Genomic DNA, 21,721 nt, shown 5'->3' with positions numbered 1-21,721 from the left:
TATAGTAAATATAAATATTCTGTAGCCTATTTTGCCATCAATACTGCAGACGTTGTCTTGGCTGTAATCAAATCAGTACATATGTTTAACATGGCATTTCATTTTATCAATGGGAAACGTGTCCAGACAAGGCTAGCAGCAGCAGCAGCAGCTGTCAGACACATTTCTGGTGTGTAAAGACATAGAAAAATCCACGCAGCCGCCACGCAGCTGACACGCAACAGTAGTCAGTATTACATATTGCCCCTATAACTATTGATTCTTGGTGACTAAATTTCTTTCCTTTTCTTTCATGCTTTATAGATTTGATTTCATTGTGGTTTGTAGTTAGAGATGGAAATACAGCATTATTTCTTTCTCAGTTTTCTATCAGTGACACTAAATATAATTTTCAGTATTAGTGCAAATAAAATAATACAGACATTAAGGCCACATTTCTAATTCTTTGGTTACATTTACAGAGGGCATGAAGACCACTTTCATCACAATACATTATTTGGTAGGTTAAAACAAAAACAAATGTATGTTAATCCACATACTGTTCTTCTGTCCAGATCCGGCCCCTTGCAAATTTCGATCCGGCCTGTATATCAATTTAGTTTCACAATAAATTTTGGCCCACAAAGTTGTGCACCAAACCAAAAAGATGGGAAACTGTTTTTCAAACTGTAATTATGGGACACTCAAGGCTACATAATGACGCAGAAATTACCACACAGTCTGTGAAACAGGTTGTTGTTAGTCGGGTCGCCGACTTTTTAAAATGTATTCCGATTGCATTGTTTTGCTTGATTTGCTAAATTCTATGATGACTTTTTAGGGCTTTAGGTCGACCAAATAGGCTATATGAAACATAACAAAACTATCACCTTTTTTTAAAAACATTTTTTTTTACTTTTTCTCTTAAACAAAAGCATGTCAACAAACTATACAGAAATGGCCCTTGATGTGAATCTCATTATTCAGAATGGCCCTTAGTGAAGTTGAGTTTGACCCCCCTGTCCCAGTGAGAGGCATCCATCAGGGGACATAGCTGCTGATCCTCTGAGCCATGTTGTCAACCCTCTGCCCATTGCTTGGACCAGCAGACTAAATGAGCATGGTGGCCTCATTAACACACCAGAGGGCCATTACGGTCTCACGGAGACTTCGGTCTCTAACTAATTCATACTGCTCTTCTTTAACAGCACGCTATGTTATTATGTATTCTTTTTCTTATTAGATAAATGTCAGCAACCATAATCAGAGTATGTACACACATGGAAGGCCTTGTGTCCTTATACAAGTTTAACAATGTATTGTTATAGTTCCCACCTTGGCCCCAATGTAAAATTCCATGACTCTCCATAAATAGAGTGAAGCACTTCTTTGACCTATAATGTGTCCTCCCTGGTTTGTTAAAAGTTGCTTAGAGCTAAAAACCGCAAACAAAGGTAGGAAACAAGCTGAGAAATAATCAACTAGGCCCTATGTTGAAATTTTAATTCAATAAATCTGAAAGAAAAAAATTGAAGCAATACCACAGACAGAAAGAGGTTGGTTAACCTGACCTGACCTGTGGTATCAGTCCATTAGAGATGATGAGGATGATGATGGTTCTCCCAAGACTTAGTGAAGAACAGCAAACTGTGTGAGCTGTAATAATGTGCAAATGTACTGCTAAGAATTCATAAAACCGTCTCTTATTAGGGGACTTTGAGGGCGTTTCCGTTTAAGGAACTGGCTGACTGTTTTCAGAAATGATTTTGAATGTGAGCATTTCAATGAGTAGAAACAGCAACTTTTTTCTGAAATATGATGGTTGTGAATGAGGCATGGCTCTTGGTTCCCACGGTGCTTACCCAGGATGAGAATGGTGATGCCATTGAAGACAGCTCCTACGTAGGTGAACAGCCACATGACCACAGCCAGCTGGAGAGTGAACAACAAATAAGCCCACAGGGCAAGTCAGAGGGGTGAAGCCTTTTCCAGGACACAATCCAACACTTCATGCACTTCATCACACCCCCGTTCATCGGAGTTTAACTGTATTTGGTAAATTCTCAAAATCATATCTTAATAGTAACCAACAGAAAACTAATAAAGGCTAGAAAAAAATATTGATGGTGGGCGGAATTCATTCTACTACAATGGCTGACATGGAAAATTCAGTTTACGTTTATGTCCATCTCCACAGCATTATTAACAGTCACGCCATACTCACCACCCTGCTGAGAAATTTTTTTCTGTTATTCATTAGCCTAATTATTTCCACTTACTTGCAGAGCCTGCATATATTTCAAATTAAAAACCTATTGCAAAAAGGGGGAGGGTTTGTGTCCTTTGGGGCGCTTTAAAAAACAAGCCGATAGCAGAATGTCGATTGACGCAACAACATGACTGATGGAAGTCCTTCTGGAAATTAGGTATACCATTTACTAATTTACTAATACTAAAACTATTTTAATTTGGGGTTTTCCCAAATACATTTGCTGGTGCGGCTCGGTCTGGCGTGTCAGCCCAGCATGGCAGGGGTTTGCGTTTCCATGACAACAGGGCTACCTGCTTGAAGGTGCGTCTTCAGAGGCGTGGCTCTGTGTATTTTGGCCCGTTTTGCACTTTGAAAGATTAGAATTTTGAAATTATTCCCCACATGTCCCAGAAACCACTGAGAGTGAATATTGGGTTTCGGAGGGTATTGTCATACTGTTGGTGGTGTTTTGGGCGTTTTTGTTTTGCTCTGCACAGAACTGACACCTGCTCCTACCCCCAGCTCTCTGCAGCGCTCTGCCCTGTGGTTGCTGGGATAAAACCTTATCCAATGGTTGATGTAGCACTACAAGAGTTTAGATTAGTGAAACAAAAGCAGCTTTCAAACCGCCCATGTCCAACCCATACAGGTGTTTCATGTTTCACCAGACCTCTGCTCAGGACTGTGTGGGTGTGGACTGACTGAGCTGGACTATCAGCTCCCTGTTTGACCGGTTAGTTTTGTTGCACCCTTTAGGAAGGGCACAGCTCCGTCACCTGTACGCTGGGTTTCCACAGGCAGCGTTTTTCAACTGCAACTCCGCTGTCTCGGTCATGAGCAGCAGATTTCAAGCAGAGTTTTTTTTTTTTTTTTTTTACTGCTTTGCATGGTTGAACGGTGCAAGAAGATGGCTCGGGTCTGTGTTGCTTAGCTGTGTTTTGATGCTTGCATGGCTCCTTATACTGAATGGGGATACTGTTGATGTGTAACTGTGCTAATGTCTTGCTGCTTCCTGTAGCTCTGCATGGCTTACTGAGAAAGCTTAGTTGTTGCTCTAGCTGTCTGTATGGTGTCTTGTTGACTTCTGTCTGTATAGTTTAACCTGTACTAATGTCTTGCTGTTCCTGGGGGGGGGGCCCCCCCCGGGGCCCCCAGCAACAATAAAATAAAAGGGGGGGGGCCAACACTGGCACATTTACAGAAATGTTGATTAATGTGTGTTGTCCTTTATAAAATAAAGAATATGAATAAGAAGAATAAGTTGTGTCACCACAATATGATGCCGACGGTGTACACCTTCTGCAAACAATGAGTTGTTGCTGTGATATACGTTTTCTATCAGTTTATATCTGGCCTAACACAACGGTTTTCTACTCCAGTCACAGTTTGCTGCTTAAAAAGTTGAGTTTAGTTCAAATAACGTTATATTACTAGCAACAAGCTAGTTGTCATTGCGACAATGCTAATGTTACTACAATGCTACTACTACTGAAACAAATGTATATAAAAACTCACCAGGAGTACCAACTGCCTGGATAGTCTTTTGCCAAGCTAGCTGTTAGCATCCCTGTAGTCATACAGAGATGTATCATAAAGTAGGCTATACGAAAATCACAATCTTTTAGTTTGCACGTATAGCATGTGTGTGTATGTATAAGGTAGAATACATTGGAGGAACGTTCGCGAGTCTCCCCTCTCATTGGCTATCGCTCTGCAAAAGTTGACTCAGAGTCAACTTTGGGAGAGCGGTGAACATCCTGGGACTTTCGCCGCCGTTGGCGTATTTCGCTCGTACCGCTGTTCTCATAGGGAATGAATCGCTCCGCTCTGCTGTTATTTCAGCTGCCTGTGGAAACCCAGCGTTAACCTGAACGGAGGTTGAATCATTCAGAATAAACCTGTTGAGCACATATGAAGGCTCTCTAAAGGACAGGCTTTAACCTTTATAAGTAAACCTAACCTTACTGTACTAAATTTCTTTCAACAGCTATAATTAGTTTTCAGATTAAGATTTCACATAAAAATATGTAATAATTTTATACAATTTTGTCAATGAGATTTCCCCTCTGAATTTCATTTTAGACTTAACCACTATTTCCGACTAAGATTAGAGAAATAAATCAGAATACTTCTTCCACCACTGTCCTTTGTGATGTGATGACACACTGTTATTTCGGTTGATAACCAGTGCCAATACCCAGCCCTAGTTCCAAGCCACCTATTTGGGTTATATTCTCTAAATAATTAGCATCCAACAATATAATCATGACTACTGGGGTTTATTTTAACGATACGGATCAGATTCTGACTATAATTTGACTGATTTCCCCCTAGTGATGAGTTACTACAGTACCAATCAGAGTTATAAAAAGGCTGCACCCTGGAGAGGAGTCTTTTTATGGGACAGAGTGGGAATAGATTCCCATCATAAGGATGTTTAATGGTCAAAACTCAGAATGACAGTGGACAATGACTGAAGGGCGGAGCTGCTCACCTTAAGTGAGTCCACGAGGTCCTCGACCAGGAAGAGGCGGCTCATCTGCTTCAGGGCTCGGTTGATGTAGGTCAGACTGGCGTCCACGTGCTTGCGGAAAGTCTCTGGGGGTACGCTGACATCCTTATCTATCAGTGTTCTGCAGAGAGGGAGGAGGAGGGGTAGGTGAGCACAAAATGAGGCTAAATGTCCAGGCTGAAAGTGCTGCAGGAAAACATACATAACCATCCTGTGGTGAAAAGCTTTGAGGAGGAAATGAATAGGAAGCGATCTTTTTTTAATTAGTGGCTTAAAAATAAGAAAACAGGAGTTGTCATACCACGTAGCACAACAGAGCATGGATCTTCAACAGGGGATCCGTGATCCAAATTATTGTTAAGATTTTCATCATACTGGCCTATAGGTAAGGTAGTCACTAAGATAGCCATCCACAGACACAGTTCATCCTGAGGATTCACTGTGCCACATGTATGTTTAATATTTAAAACATGATTTATAAAATCATGCCAACAATTCCTAAGCTATTTTAATAGTTTAGTATTCTATGCAAAAAAGGTATGTATAAAGGCTTTAGGCCACCCTACACGTTATTGTAGGCCCAGTTTAATATGCAACTTCATTTTATACAATATATGTAGTAGGGGGTCCCTGCTCCGTCTCTCTTTCAATTAAGGGGTCCTTGGTTTAAAAAAACATTGAAGGCCCGATTTAGAGGGTTGTTGATCAAGACCAATGGCTCAATGATTACTTGCACCAGTCTAGAAATTTCTAACTTTAAAAACTCCAGTCCGTACTCTTCGGAAGTCAGGCGTGACGTTTTGAAACTGACATGGCTGAAGAGATGTTTCAAGAGAATTTAACCCATTTCCTGCCTTTCCAGTTTTGGATAGAACTACCATGAAATTCTCAAATGTGTTTTCCTCAACTCCAGAGGGAAGGGCCTTCATTTGAAATATGCTTATATTAGAGACACACCTTTTAGAATACCTCTTTTTGTATAGCTTATAAAAAAATTTATATTTAGTAAAAGGCCCCCTTGTTTTCTGATCTGCTCCCATTTTGCTGTTGGTACTGTTAATACCTTCTGCTTTTCCACTCTTCTCAGTCGCTGACATGCTGCTAAGTTACCGTCAATGAAACTCAACACTTTCTGCGCAGATGATTCATACTAAAAACTCAAAAACATGAACTCAAAACAAAAAAGGGCACAATCCATCTAGTTTCTGGTAGGCTTTCAACTTAAAATGGATGCAGGCAGTGTTGGGTTTCACCGATAGTAGTTTAACAGTGATTGAAAAGCAACAAAGTGGAAGTGAGCGTAATTAAATACTGGATAAAAACAGCATTCTGGGACGCCCGGATAACTCAGTTGGTAGAGCGGGCGTCCATGTACAGAGGTTTACTCCTCAACGCAGCGGGCCCAGGTTCAACTCCGACCTGCGGCCCTTTGCTGCATGTCGTTCTCCCCCCCCCCCTCCTTTCATGTCTTCGGCTGTCCTATCAAAATAAAGGCTGAAAATGCCCAAACAATAATCTTAAAAAAATAAAAATAAAACAGCATAATAAAAAGAGAGAAACTCAGAGCAGCAGATGTGCAGTTCTGCTGTTGTGCTGATGGAATTAGTGCTGTGGAAACCTATACTGCACTAAATTTACCACAAGAGCCATTTAAGTCCAGGTAATTCAACCCTACCACATTTCTTTTAGTATTTGTTTGTGTTGGGTACAGCATTTATTTGGGACTACCATGATCTATAGTACAGTATAGAACCTACAGTAAATATATTCCATTATACTGCCGAGGGTGCTGAAACGATTTGCCGGATTCGGCTTCTCAAATGTGAGATTATTGTAAAATTATTATCTTTGTGTTGAGAAAGCAATTTCAGGACGTCACCTTGGACTATGGGTTTTAAGATGAGCATTTGTTATTATTCTATGAACTAAATTATTAAAACGGAAAAAACAAACCGATGAATTCATAATGAAAATAATTACTTGTTGCAGCCCTAACTGGATAATGTGAACTCTCCAGTTAGTAAAGCAAGAAAAAAAGTCACATCTTATTACTTCACAATGATAAATGGCTATATTCCAGCTGCTCAATGGTAGAACTGCGCTATTTTACTACCAAATCAATTTTCATGGTGTCCTATTTTTAATTATTTGGTTTAAAGGCTAAATTGAGCTATGAGGAGGATTAAGTGTTGTGACTCTGAAGAGGAGCTGCATAATTCTATGGAGCCTGGACTCAATAAAAGTTGTTCTATAAATATAATGTGAAGAGGCAGAGGTTATGTCAGGCGATGCCATTCATGTCTTTAGAGCTGCGTGTAGTATAATGGTTTAGATGAGACAGTGGTTGAAAACATGTGGCCTTGCAACGATTTTCACTCCTTACATTATTATTCCATACAGACGGGTGGGATATTAAATCTTTTTGTGGGTGAATGTTTTGTTCTGCATGTTGAAAGTGTCTGAATGCATACGGTAGCATTTAGCAACCTAGCTAGAACTTTAAGTAATACTGTTACCTCAGCTGCCATCGGCCTGCACACAAGTCTCATGTCTTCACATTCAGAAGGAAGTGTTTCAAAAGAAATCAATGCTTGTTTCCTTAATTTTGTCACTTTGGTGATGCCATTATCAACACTACAAGACTAACAATTTTTTCCTAATGCAAAAAACAAGAAGCGCTCCAAATATAGACAAACATCTACAAGTACATGACGAAGTTTAGTTTATAAATTAATTTGGTCACCCATGCTGTGATTCTGGGGCTCTTTTCACACAGACAATATGAAAGGTCCAGACAGAAACACTCAATACTTTGCTAATTTGAGCATCAAACTAGAAGCATTTTTTGGCCTGATCAAACCCAGGTCAATCAATTCTTCCACATAACAAGTGAGGACATGTAAAGTTAAGTAGAGGATTTTGGTCTTACTTGAAGGGGTGTCCCTCGCCGGACTTCTGCACTGCCTGGACGACAGACTTGTAGATGCGGAAGGTGATGGTGACACAGAGCAGGGCCAGCAGCAGGTAGGAGGCCACGCTGATGACACTGAAGGCTGCCAGCGACAGCAGCAGCAGCATGGACAGCCCAAACACCAAGCCCGACTTCTTGGGGTCTCGCCAATGGATCAGATCCTTAACTGCAGAGAGGTGGTTAGGGGGAGGGGGTTAGACTAATATTGGTTTTTCAGAACTGGCCTACAATACAATATCATATCAATTTGGAATATGATGGTTTGTCCTTAAACCCAGCTACGTATGAATAGTCCAGAAACCTGTAATGACTTTTTATTGGTTTTCATTTAAAAAATAAAAAGGTATAACAGTATGTCCATGAATTTATAGCTCTGTTCGGTGGAATTTACCAAAACTATTATACTAGCCTAAAATATTTTAAAGGTGCTCAATGGAGTCTAAATTATATTGAGTTAGTTTAAAAAGGAAGTTCTCTTTCAGAAACCTGTTCAAAATAGAAGCCTGGCTGCAGCGGAGGTAAATAAAGGCCCTTGAAACTAGGTGAGAATTTACAGTGTATTAAGACATTGAACAGCAGTACAATAGATTTGCAGCTGGCTGCATTATTGAGAAAATACTAGTATTGGCCAGATCAGCCAGGCTTGGAGAAAACTCCTACATGGCAACTGTGGTCCAATAAAACATAACAGAGGATGGCACATTGTCTTAGATGCCCGCTTTGTGTTCGTATGCATGTCCTGTGAGAAGTTGTGCATGCAAAAGTGACAGCCTCTATACAAGGCGGTTATGTAATGCTGGAATGGGTTGGCACTCAGACCGCCACGCCTTCCCTCTGCATTGGGAAAAGGGTGCATTTAAAAAAGCCTTTTGTAAGTGGGGGGAAAAGCCACGTGGGCTGATGCCTCAGGGACGGTTCAGGCTTCAGTGATCCAGCTAATTTAATGGGAACACACGTTATGTAGAACACACACACACACACACACACACACACACACACACACACACACACACACACACACACACACACACACACACACACACACACACACACACACACACCCCCCCCCCCCCCCACACCCCCCCACCACACCCCCCAAACACAGCTGCATCCATTTGCCTCTTCATAGGACACCGACTACCATACAGTCAGAAATGTATAAAGCATAATTTTTATTTTTTTTGCAATACAAAATCCAAAAGACCTGTGTTGTTTAAGAGAACTTATATCACATATTATGCCATCACCAGCCCAACTGTGGCTTAAACTTAGGTGTGGAATCAAGAGGGAATTTTAATTCCTATAGATGATATTATGTTCATGCTTATTTTAAAGCATGTTCAAGTTTAGGTGAGTACGGTGTCAGAGATGTACAGTATGCAGTGTTTCCCATACATTTTATTTCTTCAATATTATTTTTTCAATATCAAAAATGGGTATAATCTTAATATTCATTGTGGAGCTTCATGCAGTGCATTGCTTTTCTTTCTCTACATTGACAACAGATCCGTCTGTGAATAGCCCCTCCTCCAAAACTAATGCATTCAAGTTAGCCTATCTTTGTTCTTAACACAACAAGCTTGGAGACCAAACTCTTCAAAGAACTTCTTAGCAAGCATGTAAGTAGCCTAGCTAGTATAGATAGCCATGAGTTAATGTAAGAATGCAGCTTGACTGTCGAGGTTAGCACACTGTACCGCTGTAAATTCTAACCAAGACCTGATCTGGGACATTAAAACTCCAATAAAATTTAAATGAATCGGCTGCTTGATGCATGCAAATTTGTGCTGCTGACCAAGTTTTCATCTAGCATGTGAGTGGGGTGACAACATTTGGGGACAAGTAGATAAAAAAAAATGCCTTGTCAAAACAGATTTGAAACATTCAATTGCACGATGATCAAGCCAGAAATAAAGTTTCTAAAAACTTCCTTGGAGATGTGCCGTTTCTATCTGACAGCAGCAATAAGCGGGGTTCCCTCAACCTGCACTGCAGGGTAGTGCGTGTCCTCCCAGCATGCTTTGCTGGCAGTACACACAGGGAGGCAGCCAGAGCTCGACAGCCCTTGCTCATTATCTCTCTCCATCGTCTCTCGCCCCGATTCTACTCTGCTGAAGTCCCAGTGGCTGCTGAGGTGCAGTGTCCTGCTTTCACTGTGCTGCATGCTGCTCTTAAAGCCACACACACACACACACACACACACACACACACACACACACACACACACACACACACACACACACACACACACACACACACACACACATATACATACACACACACACGCACACGCTGGACCAAGAAACAATGTTATGCACCTTTCTACTGCGATTTTAAGTGACAATTCAAATATAAAGTATAAAAGGTGTTTGCTAACACATTCCAGGACTTCTTTTCATAGGTAAAGAACTGCATCAGAAGCATAGGCTTTGCTCATGCAGGTAAGCACACTGCACCACTTGAGACCACTGGCACACTTTACCAGCTTTGAACTAAATTACATCATACGTTCTGCAATCCATCTGCTTCAGTAAAGGATGTTTAAGGTCTCTAGCATGATTTAAATCCACACAATGGAAAGCAAATGTTAAACTCCATGTAAGAGCAGAGAATTGTTGTCACCACTGATGCAGTGAATAAATCCATAGGCATGCAGTGTCCATGTCATCTGAATCTAAGCCATGTGCTATTTTGTCTCAGAGCGGGCACATAAGCAGACACACAACTGGGCACAATAATACTGTACATAACCCTACCCAATTCCATCTGTGATGAGTCATGAGCTATATTTTGTCAGTAACTGTTCAATAAAATAATGCTGATAACAGCAGGGATAACAATTCACTCTCCTTTTAGCTTTGGTTTGCCATCACCTCCTGAGAAACATATCTGTCACATTAGCTGGTAAATGCTCCAGTAGCAACTATGCTAAATGCTCCAGTAGTTAGTTGCTAACTGACTGCCTGCTGTTCGGTTTGGGCATGTAGTGTATAGTGGGGTCATCAGAGATTTTTTACTGAAAACAGGTTGATGAGAGCAAAGTCGTTTGGCTGGAAAACCAAAACAATGATGGGTAGCCATGATACATTATGAGTAGTGTAATTACTAACTCTTCCAATGAAGTGGATGTGGCAATAGGATTATTTTAAGTAACAAGCCATTTGGCCTGTTTAAACATTGGTCTATTTTTCAGGTGACCCCATTAATATCCTAATTGAAGTTATTTCTTCTGACTAAAAACAAAGCTAATAACCCTAACAAACAAGACCGTACAGGTCCATTTCAGAAACCTTGGTGGGGAATCAAATACCAAACACTGATACAGAGTCAGTTTGATTCAAGTATTCACATGTGCCTTTCCTTCACTTTACAAATCTTCACACAGAGAATTAACACAAATCTGACCACTAATGGAATGCTTGATTTAAACTAATCTTTGAGGCCCCGACAACAAGTCTGGTATTAAAACGAGCCCGCAAAGAAATTTAGAGAATCACTTTATGCTACCACTGTGTGAATTTCACTGGCAGATAGCTGCAATTGAATTTCTGATAAGGGGGTTATTTGACCAAAAACGTGTATCCAACCTGACTACAGGCACACCAACTGAAACAAACTTGCCTAATAACACGAGTTGTGGAGCAGCACTGCAGAGAAGCACTAAAATAGCTCAAGCTCATAGCTGGAGGGGGAGGCTTCAACAACACAGGCTCCTATACAGAACACGACACAAAACAGTGCTTCTTCTTCAACACCAAGTCATTAATGTCACAATAAGGAAACAATTACAAATATGTGCACTGCTAACAAGCTTCACAGAGCAATGAACACAACAGCTTTAAAATGAAGCCAAACTTGTAGGCCCTTTCCGCACACTTTCACTTAGTTTTTGGTTGCTAGAGCACCAGCACTCTATTCTCTGGTGTGCCAACTCTAGGTTAAAATATTCAACACATGTAGACGTACCACTGAATGTGTTAGGATTACTGTCTGCATACCAGCCTCTGTGCATGTGTGTGGAATGGAGATCATCTTTGCAGAGAAGGGGAGGGTACTGCAGAACTGGCTAATGTCAATGTAATAAATACCCATCAGTATGGTCCTTGCTTTGGTCAACTTTTAATGGAGAAATAACACACATCACAGTAAGCTGTGATGCATGGAAACAGGCTGGTTTATAGCAGCTCGTGCTCACATGGGCTAGACATTGTTTTTAGAGGAAAAAGGGCAGCTGGACTTGGATGAAGAGAGGAGGATAGGACAAGTGAGGACTAAAAGACCAGACAGCACCATTTCCCAAGATGGCATCTTGCCTGAAACCTGAGTATGTATTACAACAACAAAATCATTTGGGAGCTATGCAATTTCTTTGGCATTACTTTTTTTTTTTTTTGTGCCATGCCTTGTCATCATGTCATGGTCTTTACCAAGTGTTCTGTGGAAAGTTGCATTAAGACAGAAACCCGACACTGGGGATTGACTGTACCCCATGACTTCCAAGGTTCTTGCAAGCCAACACTTGGGGGCCATATTTAAACCCCCACCCACTCTCTGTCAATGGACCACTGCCGAGCTGTAAAGGACAGAGGGCAGGAGAGGGTCAAACGCGCAAATGTAGTGAGGATCACTAGACCATATGCTGCCTTTGTGTCCATTTTGCACACTACACAGTCGTTTGGCTACAATAATCTCTGTGACAACTGCATTCTCTACAGCTTTAGCATACTGTCAAATAAGCCTGTAGCACATTCAAGACATTTTTCTGTATCGTAGTTCTATAGATGCATTATGTAACCAACTACTTGACACAGCCTCTTCAGACATGTGATCGGGGGTGGGCAATATGATATCCAAAATATAAAGTTTATCATAACTTTAGAATGCCATTTAGCATTACATGTAAGCCCAAAGGTGGTTTTCCTGGACACTGGGAGATGTGTCTCTCCCAGGGAGCTATGTCTGTATTCTTTTTTGTATCAGGCATTTAGACATTCTGACACGAGAACACCTGCTCCAATTACCTGACTCCTTTTTGGCATTTAGTCTGCACATGTGCCATCATGCTGTAATAAATGGTACCAGTGACTATGGGTCGTGTTAGTGCACGCCATATGACGAAAGAATGTGCACATACAAACTAGTAGAATTCTTCAGAGCTAAACTGTTAAAACTGTAAAAAAAAAAAAAAAAAAGAAAAAAAAAAAGACAATTGTATGAAAGTGTAGAATGCTAAGGTATTTATGCGCTCCATGTATAACTCCTTGCTGACCGGTGACAATAAGTGACAACTACTAGCTGGAAAGAGGTCTTTTTTGGAATCACCAAATTGGTTTTTTTTTCTTGCCATAAAGCCTGTTCCTACATGAATACAATATCTAAAACAGACACTTTAGAAAAAAAGAAAAAAAAAAGGGAGCAGGCAGAAACAAGGTGCAAGTGAGAAAAGGGGTCCTGTTGAGGGGACTGCATGAGGTCAGTAGGCCTACTGCCCATAAGGAAAAGGGGTTACCTGATAAGTGGGTTATTATTGCTGTCAAGACATGCTCAGCAAGATGATAGGCTTCAGCCACCCATTCGTCGATGGCTTCTACCTCTTTGGAATACGTGCTGTCAAACACACGGTTGCTTTGGGAACATGGAGGATTAGGAACTGAGGTAAAGGAAGACTGCTGTTTAGATGTAGCATTGGGGTTAGTTTTGCCCTGGTCAAGAACCTTTGACTGGAGATACGCCTCCTCATCCTCCTCCTCCTCTTCTTGACTGCTGCCCAGCTCTTTGAGAGCATTGATAGTAAGCCGTTCTTGTTCAAGATCCATCACCATGGTTGGAGGGGACTGGGAAGGAGGCAAACCAGTTTTGCAGACTTTGTTCTTGGAAGGAACAGCTTGGTGTGTGTCATAAGGTTCTTCATCCTGCCTTGATTTCAGGCACTCTCGCATGAACTCCACAAAGCTATCTGTAGACTCAGAAAGTGAGCTGTCAGGGTCGCTTGTTGTGTCCTGCTGGATCTTTGAGTCAAATTTCTGTGCCGGGAGGGAGTTGCCATTTGACAGGTTATCTGTAACCATGTCAGTGGTCATTTTCTTACTTAAATCTTGCTCAATGGTGCTGCTAAGTGTCTCAGTTTGGAAAGAGGAATATGGGTCTTGGGGATATTCTCCTATAGTTGGCTGACCAACTGGCTTGGTGAAGGCTTCGTCATCATTCGCTGAAGTTAAATCATCCAGATTTTGACTGCTTGCATTCAGTGGTTCAACGAGGATTTGAGAAGGATCAGAAAGAAACCGCTCCTTAGCGTTGTTTAACCCTTTGTCGTCCATGTCATCCAAGGGAGCGGATGCATCGTAATCATAATCAAATGATTGTCTGTCATATATATCATCTTGCATGAAGCTGGTTTTAGAAAGGGAAGCCGTCTCCATATAAGCCTCTTTTGCAGCTGTGTTGCTCTTTTCATCCATGTTGGATTGTGTGTAATGAGTTGTTTCCATTAACGCAAGATCAGTTTTGCAAGGTTGGACCAGGACATGTTGTGCTTCATCGGACCACTCGTCATCATTGTCTTGGAAATCCACTTCTTCATTCGTTACTATGAAAGGGGAGGGTTCATCATTTACTTTATTGGAAGTGTTCTTCGATTTTTCAGACAGTGCTTGATTGGGTAGGGCCTCAGGTTTTGATGCAGATTCCTGATGTACTGTTTCAGGTAGAGATTTGAGTAGGTTGTGTTTAGGAGAGTATTCGGCATCAGAGTCCACCGGTGAGGATGGAGGGGAGTAGCCTTCCATGAATTCAGTTTCTAAAGGGCGCGTTATGGGTGGTTCATTTTTACTGTCCTCTGACTCTGGTTCTGGGGTTTTTGGAGCCTCTCTGGCTAGGTCTTTTACAGCCTTATAATCCTCATCTTCCTCTACTTCAAGCTCCATTTCCATCTCCTCATCACTGTAATTTGGCTCATCGGTCTCAATAACATTTATTGTTGGAACCTGCATTAGTTTCCTCTCAGACTTTGGTGGAGGAGTCTCCTTTTCCTCAGTGGGAAGATTGGGAGCTGCAGAAGCAGGGGTAGGATCACTTGAAATTTCTGGATCAGAAGATGGAGGAATAGATGCAGGAACAGGGACACTATCTTCAATTACAGTGTCGTCTGACTCTCCTGAGCTGTCAGCTTCGCTTGCCTCTGGGGGCTGCAGATCTTCAGTCCACATGGTCTTCTTGTCTTCCGAAACATGTTTAGCATCCGTGCCAACTGGTGGAGAGGCAGGCGGAGATGGGGAGTCAAAGCCTGCAGGAGGTGCAGGTGAAGCTGGAAGCATTATATCAAGATTTAAAGGAGCCTGGGCACTTGATTTTTCCTGCTGATCCCACATATAGGCTGTTGGCAAAAAGCTAAGGTCAAACTCTGACTCCTCCTCAACACTTGTCTGCTTCGGTGCATCAATCAACTCATCCTTATGTTTTGGAGCTTGAGCTGGAGTATCCATGAAAGCATCAGGGACACCAGCAAAGGCAGCAGGAGCATCAGGTATAACTACGCCAGTGTCCTTCTCCTCCTTTGATTTTACATTGTCTGAAGTCAGGGTGCCTTTGATTAAATGTACAGCATCAAAGTCTGGCACAGGAGGTAAATGAGCCTTCATCCACTCTTCTGTTTCTTCAAATTCATTCGCTTGTCTTAAATCTCCAAGTACTTCAAAGGGGGATTCCGGTGACTCCTGATCAGCAGAACCTCCCCTTTTCTGGACAGTTGGCGTAATTTTCTCAGTGGGAGATTTCGGGGTCTTAATTGGAGATTTTGGTGTTTCAGCGGAGATTTGGGTGTCTCAGCGGGAGATTTGGGTGTCTCAGCGGGAGATTTGGGTGTCTCAGCGGGAGATTTGGGTGTCTCAGCGGGAGATTTGGGTGTCTCAGCAGGAGATTTTTCATGGTGGCGGTCCCTGAAGTGAGAGAAACCTCCGTCGCTTCTAAAATCAGGTTCCTTCTTTTTGGCAGCAAGAGCTTCCAGTGCCTTTATTCGCTCTGAAACAGGAGAGGTCTTTATCGGTGAATCCGGTTGTCCATCTGGCGGCCCTGCTTCACTCCCGTAATTACCAGGGGTGAATGAGCCAGGTTGAGAAGGAAAGCGAAGGGATGTCGCAACACCTTCACAGGGCTTGTCAGAGCCCATTCTTTTGTCTGCATTGGCGTGCATGAAAAACGACAGCGAAGAGGAAAAAGGAGGGGAGGTTATATAAATCACATACACTAAACTCCCATGCACTTCTATTATTATTCAGCGAGGCCTTAATGTTGCAGCCCAAGCATTCATGCATTGCATCATGGAAATACTGTATAAGGCATATTCATAAAGCCTAATGGATGGGATCTTCACTTTTTGCATGCTGGTCTTAACTACTCCACACAGTTGCCATAAGGTAAAACTCAGTAGTGCAACTTTAATTTTCTGAATGATCAGATGAAGCAGCAAAAGAAATAAAAAGTCACTGATCTCACCATGTGTAGCTATAGTAACTGCATGCCAGTTGCAATTTGTATAGCAAGTGTATATGACTTGCTATACACTTGCAGGCTTGAAAGCAGTTTCTTTTTGACAGTTTATTTGATTGCCTTATTGTGAATAATATACAACTTTTCAATAATAAATTATTCAGTCACTATTACATTTGAAAAGGATTCGATTTGGAAACGGTTTTCTGTACACACATGCAGCTAAAATAAATACGGTGATAGTGTGTGATTTTACCAAAACCCAGAACTAATACAAATAACTGGTATCAACTATTCTTTTAGTTCCATGTGATCTTGTTCCATGTGATAATTTTTCAATTTTCTAGGAAAACTCACAGAGGCTACTACCTTCAATGTAAAAGCCCAAGCTAATTTTAAAGAAAACTAAATTGTACATTATAGGATAAAATGGAATTATATTCCATTTCAAATGATCTTTGTAAAATAAATGTACCTTTTAATGAGTGTTGCCATGCTCATTAGAAAGTTCTTTTACAGGCATTTCCCTTGCCATCTACAACTGAGGCTGACCCACTCGGCTGCACCGCTGAAAACCTCATCCGATAGTTTGGAAGTAAATAGATATTTTAATTCAACACTTTACCAGTCACTCCCCTGCAGTTATGTTTTGCCAAAGAAATACAAATTCCATTACAAAACAAATGGCTTTCAAACTATAAAAGAACATTTTCTGAGCTTCACACTCCTTCAGAACCAGCCAGTTTGATATGTATGGACAACATCAATAATCAAATAACACATAATTGGTTGACAGACTAAGCAAACAACATCCCCAAAGTGCATCCATGTTCTTTAACAGCAACATGCACAGACTAGCGTTCCGCTACCCAACCTGAAGGTTCCAACAAAGAATCGGTTGTGTAAATCTCTCGGGTGACTTGAAGTGGTTTATTTTCCCTTTTAATTTAGAAAATTTATTTTTCTCTCCCTGTGCAAATTGTCTATGTTCATGTGCCAAGTAGATTGGCAATGTTCAGAAGGAAGAGGGAAGCAGAGCACAGGCAATGTGTTGCATAAGCCCAGCAAACGAAGTAATTAATCAGGTCTAAAACTTGGCAGTACCGGTCGAGTTTAGACGGGTTGGGTCGGGCCTTAAAGATGTGGATATGGGCCAGTTTTGAGTGTCAGTTTTAAATAACTGGACTGCTGAGAAAAGTGCCACCGGCTGACTATGAAATTCTGCTTCCTCCCACTCTCCCTACAGATCTCCATTGCCGTTTTCAATTACAAAACACCAGTGACAAGGATCGACATAGCCAACAAGCTACATATTGATGGAAAACCTTGATTCAAAAGGATGTGCAAAAGGATGGTCATTAGCCAAGTGCACAATGTTCCTCAACACCATTTCAGGAACAACTCAAACTCATTTTCGCACGGTTTACAAATACAACAGGAAAGAAGAGGATAAATCTCAAAATCAATGACGAACACTCGAAGAGTTGCATTCATGGTTGTGGTTGGTTACTTACTACATAATTAGTTATTTGTTAATGGCCTATTATAACGTCATCAAAATAATGTAATGACACCAAAAAGGTGAAAAATATGCCAAAAGTTAGATAATACTGCTGCCCCAGTGCAGTTAATCAAGTTATTTAAAACACCACCATTTCCTCAGCCACAGCTGAGGAGGCGTTTACAGTCACTATGATTGCAGGGCACCGCTCCCAGGCCATGTGGCCCCTAGCTATCCTGGAGGCCACAGAGTTCCAAAGTTGTTCTTAGCAACTGTTCCAACAATCGCATCATCCATTTCAGCACCAATGAGCTCCCATATCAAGTCATTAAGACAGGCAATTGGCAGCTATAATAGGAAATGAATAAATCAGCTGCCACGCTCAACCACTAGACAGCTAATTTAACTTATAACCAGCAAGCACTCATAAAAAGGTATTTTGAAATCCAATATTTTTGTCTAGTTTATGCAAGGTCCAGATTTTTCCTACTTGCAATATTAGCGGTGTTGTCAGCATGATCCCATGACCCCACCCCTACCACTGTAGAGACACAGACCTTTCCACTGATGCATAACTGACTGGTCCACTTTGTCTTGGACTGCCACCTCCCCTGCGCCACAATACAATGCCTTGTTCAAACTAGGCCACATGAATGGACTTTCCATCTGGCCAACAGAATTGTAGTCCTTGGCTCTGTACTAGTAAACAAATTCCATAACAGCTCGCGCTCCCATAATAAATCCACAGGATTTTTAGATAGAGCCACAAAGCTACTTGATTAGAACTTTGACTTCCAGAGGGACTATAACTCAGGAGTGGCTTTATGAACAAGGTTCAGATAAAGCTGTCAACATCTTTTTTTTCTGTCAAATTAGTCCTCAGTGGCCTTCCAGGTCTGTTGAGGGAATTGCTCTCCGTGCAGTAACGAGTTGGCGGATTATGGAGTGTGCGCAGTAAAGTGGTATCTTAAATCTTGTTCAGATACAAATCTATCTTCCTTGAATATGAAATTTCAATCTTGACCTTGGGATAAGTATGTGATAAAATCATCTCAACTCATAATGTGGTTCTTAACCTTTATGTAGATTTTGTCAAATAAAAAATAACGTAAGTATTTGTTTTTTCATATAATTATTTATTAAGTATTGGCATTTACATCTAAATCCCAGGCACTGATTTACTGATCAAATATGTTATGCATAAGCAAAGTCAGATATCCTTGCGGAGAAGCCGATGAGTCAGTAAGAGTTCAAATTCCACAGGGTGCAGTCACGTCCTGTCATTGCTCAGATTGAATAGGTTGGATGCCAGTGACATAACACATAAGTGTGTAATGGTAACATGACTGAGGATATTTGGCTCATGTTATCTATCCTTATCTATATCCATCCTAATATATAACTATTTAACAAAAACACTACTGTCACAGTATTGGCTACCATTTGTTCACACAAGTATAGACTTCTAATACTGATGAAAAGAATCAGAGCACAAAAAGAACCGGAAAATAAAGAAGCAAAAATCGGTCAAAGAAAACCTATTTTTTAATGATTAAGCAAGGATGTGAGACATGCACGAAGCCTACAAAGCCATAAGCAGATAGTGGGATGGAGGGTGAGTGAGCAGCCACAGGAAATGGCAGGCCCAGGCCGCTGGGCGGTGGATTGTATCTCTAGTGCCACTCATCCTCTGGGGCCCAGTTGCTACTGGGGCTGAGGGGAGCTTGGGCTTGGATACTAGGGCAGCAGGAAGCTGGTGCCCCCCGGGACACCAACCTGATCCATTTTTAGGTTTCTGCTCTTGTGCGCACAATGTGAACTTGAACTTCTCGACTTTCTTAAAATAAGGTGGCAATCTTGGGATTATCTTGAACCTACAGTGAGTGATGGTGACCTAAATAATGCTCGCTAGCAGGCGGTAAAAAACTGAAATAGTTCCTCTGCAGCTGCTAGCAATCCGATCTAACACAGGTCTAATTCTCAGTGTGTGTAAAGATTCTAGAGATAGGCGAGAACAAGCTGCAGTGAATTCTGAAATGCACAAAGACTTGTTTTGATGCGTGCTAGTGACTGCTGGTGATTTATGCCAATTTTATCAATCACCTCCAGGGCAACTGAGGCACATTATTCAAAATGGACCAGATGTGTAAATATCTGTATGAGCTCTGTTGGTTGAGCCTCTGCTGCTCAGAATATGGCTATGCTTGCAGCCCTAACAATAAACTAAAAATGTAACCTGTCAATAGGTCAAAATGGCTATTTACGGTGGAGCTAGAAAGTGTTCATCTCAAGTTGCAGCAGGGGTTGGGGGTGGTAAAGAAAATGACCTATACCATAGGTCATTGAAAACAGGAGGAGCTGTGCTGCCTGACTAACTTACAATTAGTGCAGCAACTGAGGATCAGCAGTATTGGAAACAGATGGAATAACTAAACAGGGTTTGTAGGAGCAGGGGCGGATAAAGACCGGTCGAGCTGGGGTTAGGACTGTTCACCATGTTGTTAGTTTGTTTGCAGGTTTTATTTTGTATTTTTTGTGGGACTGTTACGAGCAGGAGAGGGGCACCAGAAAGAGGGATGAAGTAGAGCAGTACAGCAGCAGGCCAACGAGAGGCTACAGGACAGAGGGGGAGAGCAGGCGAGCAGCGTAAGAGAACCATACACTTGCCTTGAGGAGACTGAATGAGAGATACAGGCGAAGAGGAAAGAAAGGAATCTGAAAAAATAAAAAGGACAGAAGAATGATCATCCTAGAAGAGGAAGAAAAGAAGTCCTATCCACTGAACCCATTCAAATAAAGGCAGTCAAATCAAGAGAAAACAAGTAAACTTATCCAGCCTTAACAACTCTACATGCTATACAAAAAAAACCACTTAAAATAAAGACCAGAAAATACTAATGTTAACGGAGTTGTCCCATATATGCTCTCATTGTTTACTTCAACCTACAATAACTTTAACACATGCACTTATATTTGCTATGCAGGCAAGACCAAGACAGTTTAAGAAGCAGACACAAGCACTTCTCACTGTGCTTTAGTGTTGCTATGAGCAAACAGAAGAGCTTACCACAATTAACTACCAAAAGACCAAAAGACTACCATTTCTTCTTTAGTACTTCTCCCATGGTTGATGTTGCTACAACAGAAACCAGCAGGACACAAATATTTCATGTACACTATAAGGCCAAAAGTATGTGGAAAGTCCCAACAACATGTCCTGTTTTTTAATGGTTTGGTCTAGACCCTTTACCTCAACATGACACTGTCCGTGTGCACAAAGCCAGCTCCATAAGGAAAAGGTCTTCCCAGTTTGGTGTGGAAGAACTTGACTGGCCTGCAGAGCCCTGACCTCAACCCCATTCAACATGAACTGGAATGCCACACCCAACATCAGTGTTGGACCTCATTAATACTCTTGTGTCTGAATGGAAGCAGGTCCCTGCAACCAGGTTGCTAATAGGGCTGGGTTTAAAAAACACTGACTTACCGGTTCAAATCGTTCTTTATTTGAATTATCTGATATCAAAATATAAGTGAGTGTAACTGAGTGAAGTTATTGGTATCATATGAAACCAGACGATGGAATCCATTAGTACCAAACATGTCATGCTAGCTTGTCGGAAAGGGGCTAAATAAAGCTCCAAAGTTAGGCTACATTTTGGCTGTGTCTCAAACCGCCTACTTGTACACTTCAAACACTTAGTTTTAAGTATATAGTGTAGATAACGCAAAAAGTCAGTGCACTGAAAGTACCAGGATGACCCCCTAAAAACTGTCAAAAAGTTCAGTGTGGAAAGATGGACACTACGCGCACTAAATGGGCGCCATCTTGACTACGCAGTGGAAAGGGGAGGGATCAGGGACGTCGACCGGCAGCCGATTGGACGAACGCGTCACATGGGTCTGGCTTCTCCCGGATTTCACAACAGAGCATAATGGCGGCTCGTTCAGAATACGATCTCGTATTTTACGAAAACAGTTAACCGAAACATGTTTCTGAAAACATTTTAAGCGAGAAAT

The 21,721-nt window shown here is 41.5% G+C and overlaps 1 protein-coding gene across 3 annotated transcripts in view; it reads right to left on the bottom strand.

The window, feature by feature from the left end:
* rtn3 (reticulon 3) overlaps positions 1–21,721 on the bottom strand; it is a 31,879-nt gene that overhangs the window by 2,680 nt on the left and 7,478 nt on the right. The window contains exons 2-7 of one of the 3 annotated variants that reach the window (XM_039821435.1): positions 20,369–20,416; positions 15,612–15,888; positions 13,223–15,477; positions 7,672–7,879; positions 4,725–4,863; positions 1,842–1,911 (exon numbers count right to left, since the gene is read on the bottom strand). In XM_039821435.1, the coding sequence (XP_039677369.1) occupies positions 1,842–1,911; positions 4,725–4,863; positions 7,672–7,879; positions 13,223–15,477; positions 15,612–15,888; positions 20,369–20,416 (2,997 nt within the window). The remainder of the gene's footprint in view (positions 1–1,841; positions 1,912–4,724; positions 4,864–7,671; positions 7,880–13,222; positions 15,478–15,611; positions 15,889–20,368; positions 20,417–21,721) is intronic. The other 2 variants (XM_039821432.1, XM_039821433.1) reach the window with 2 other exon arrangements.

The sequence above is a fragment of the Perca fluviatilis genome, chromosome 14 (genome assembly GCF_010015445.1).
Source record: "Perca fluviatilis chromosome 14, GENO_Pfluv_1.0, whole genome shotgun sequence".
Taxonomy (NCBI): Eukaryota; Metazoa; Chordata; class Actinopteri; order Perciformes; family Percidae; genus Perca; species Perca fluviatilis.
The sequence above is the reverse complement of the archived record's forward strand: the minus strand, read 5'-3'. Positions and strand labels throughout refer to the sequence as shown.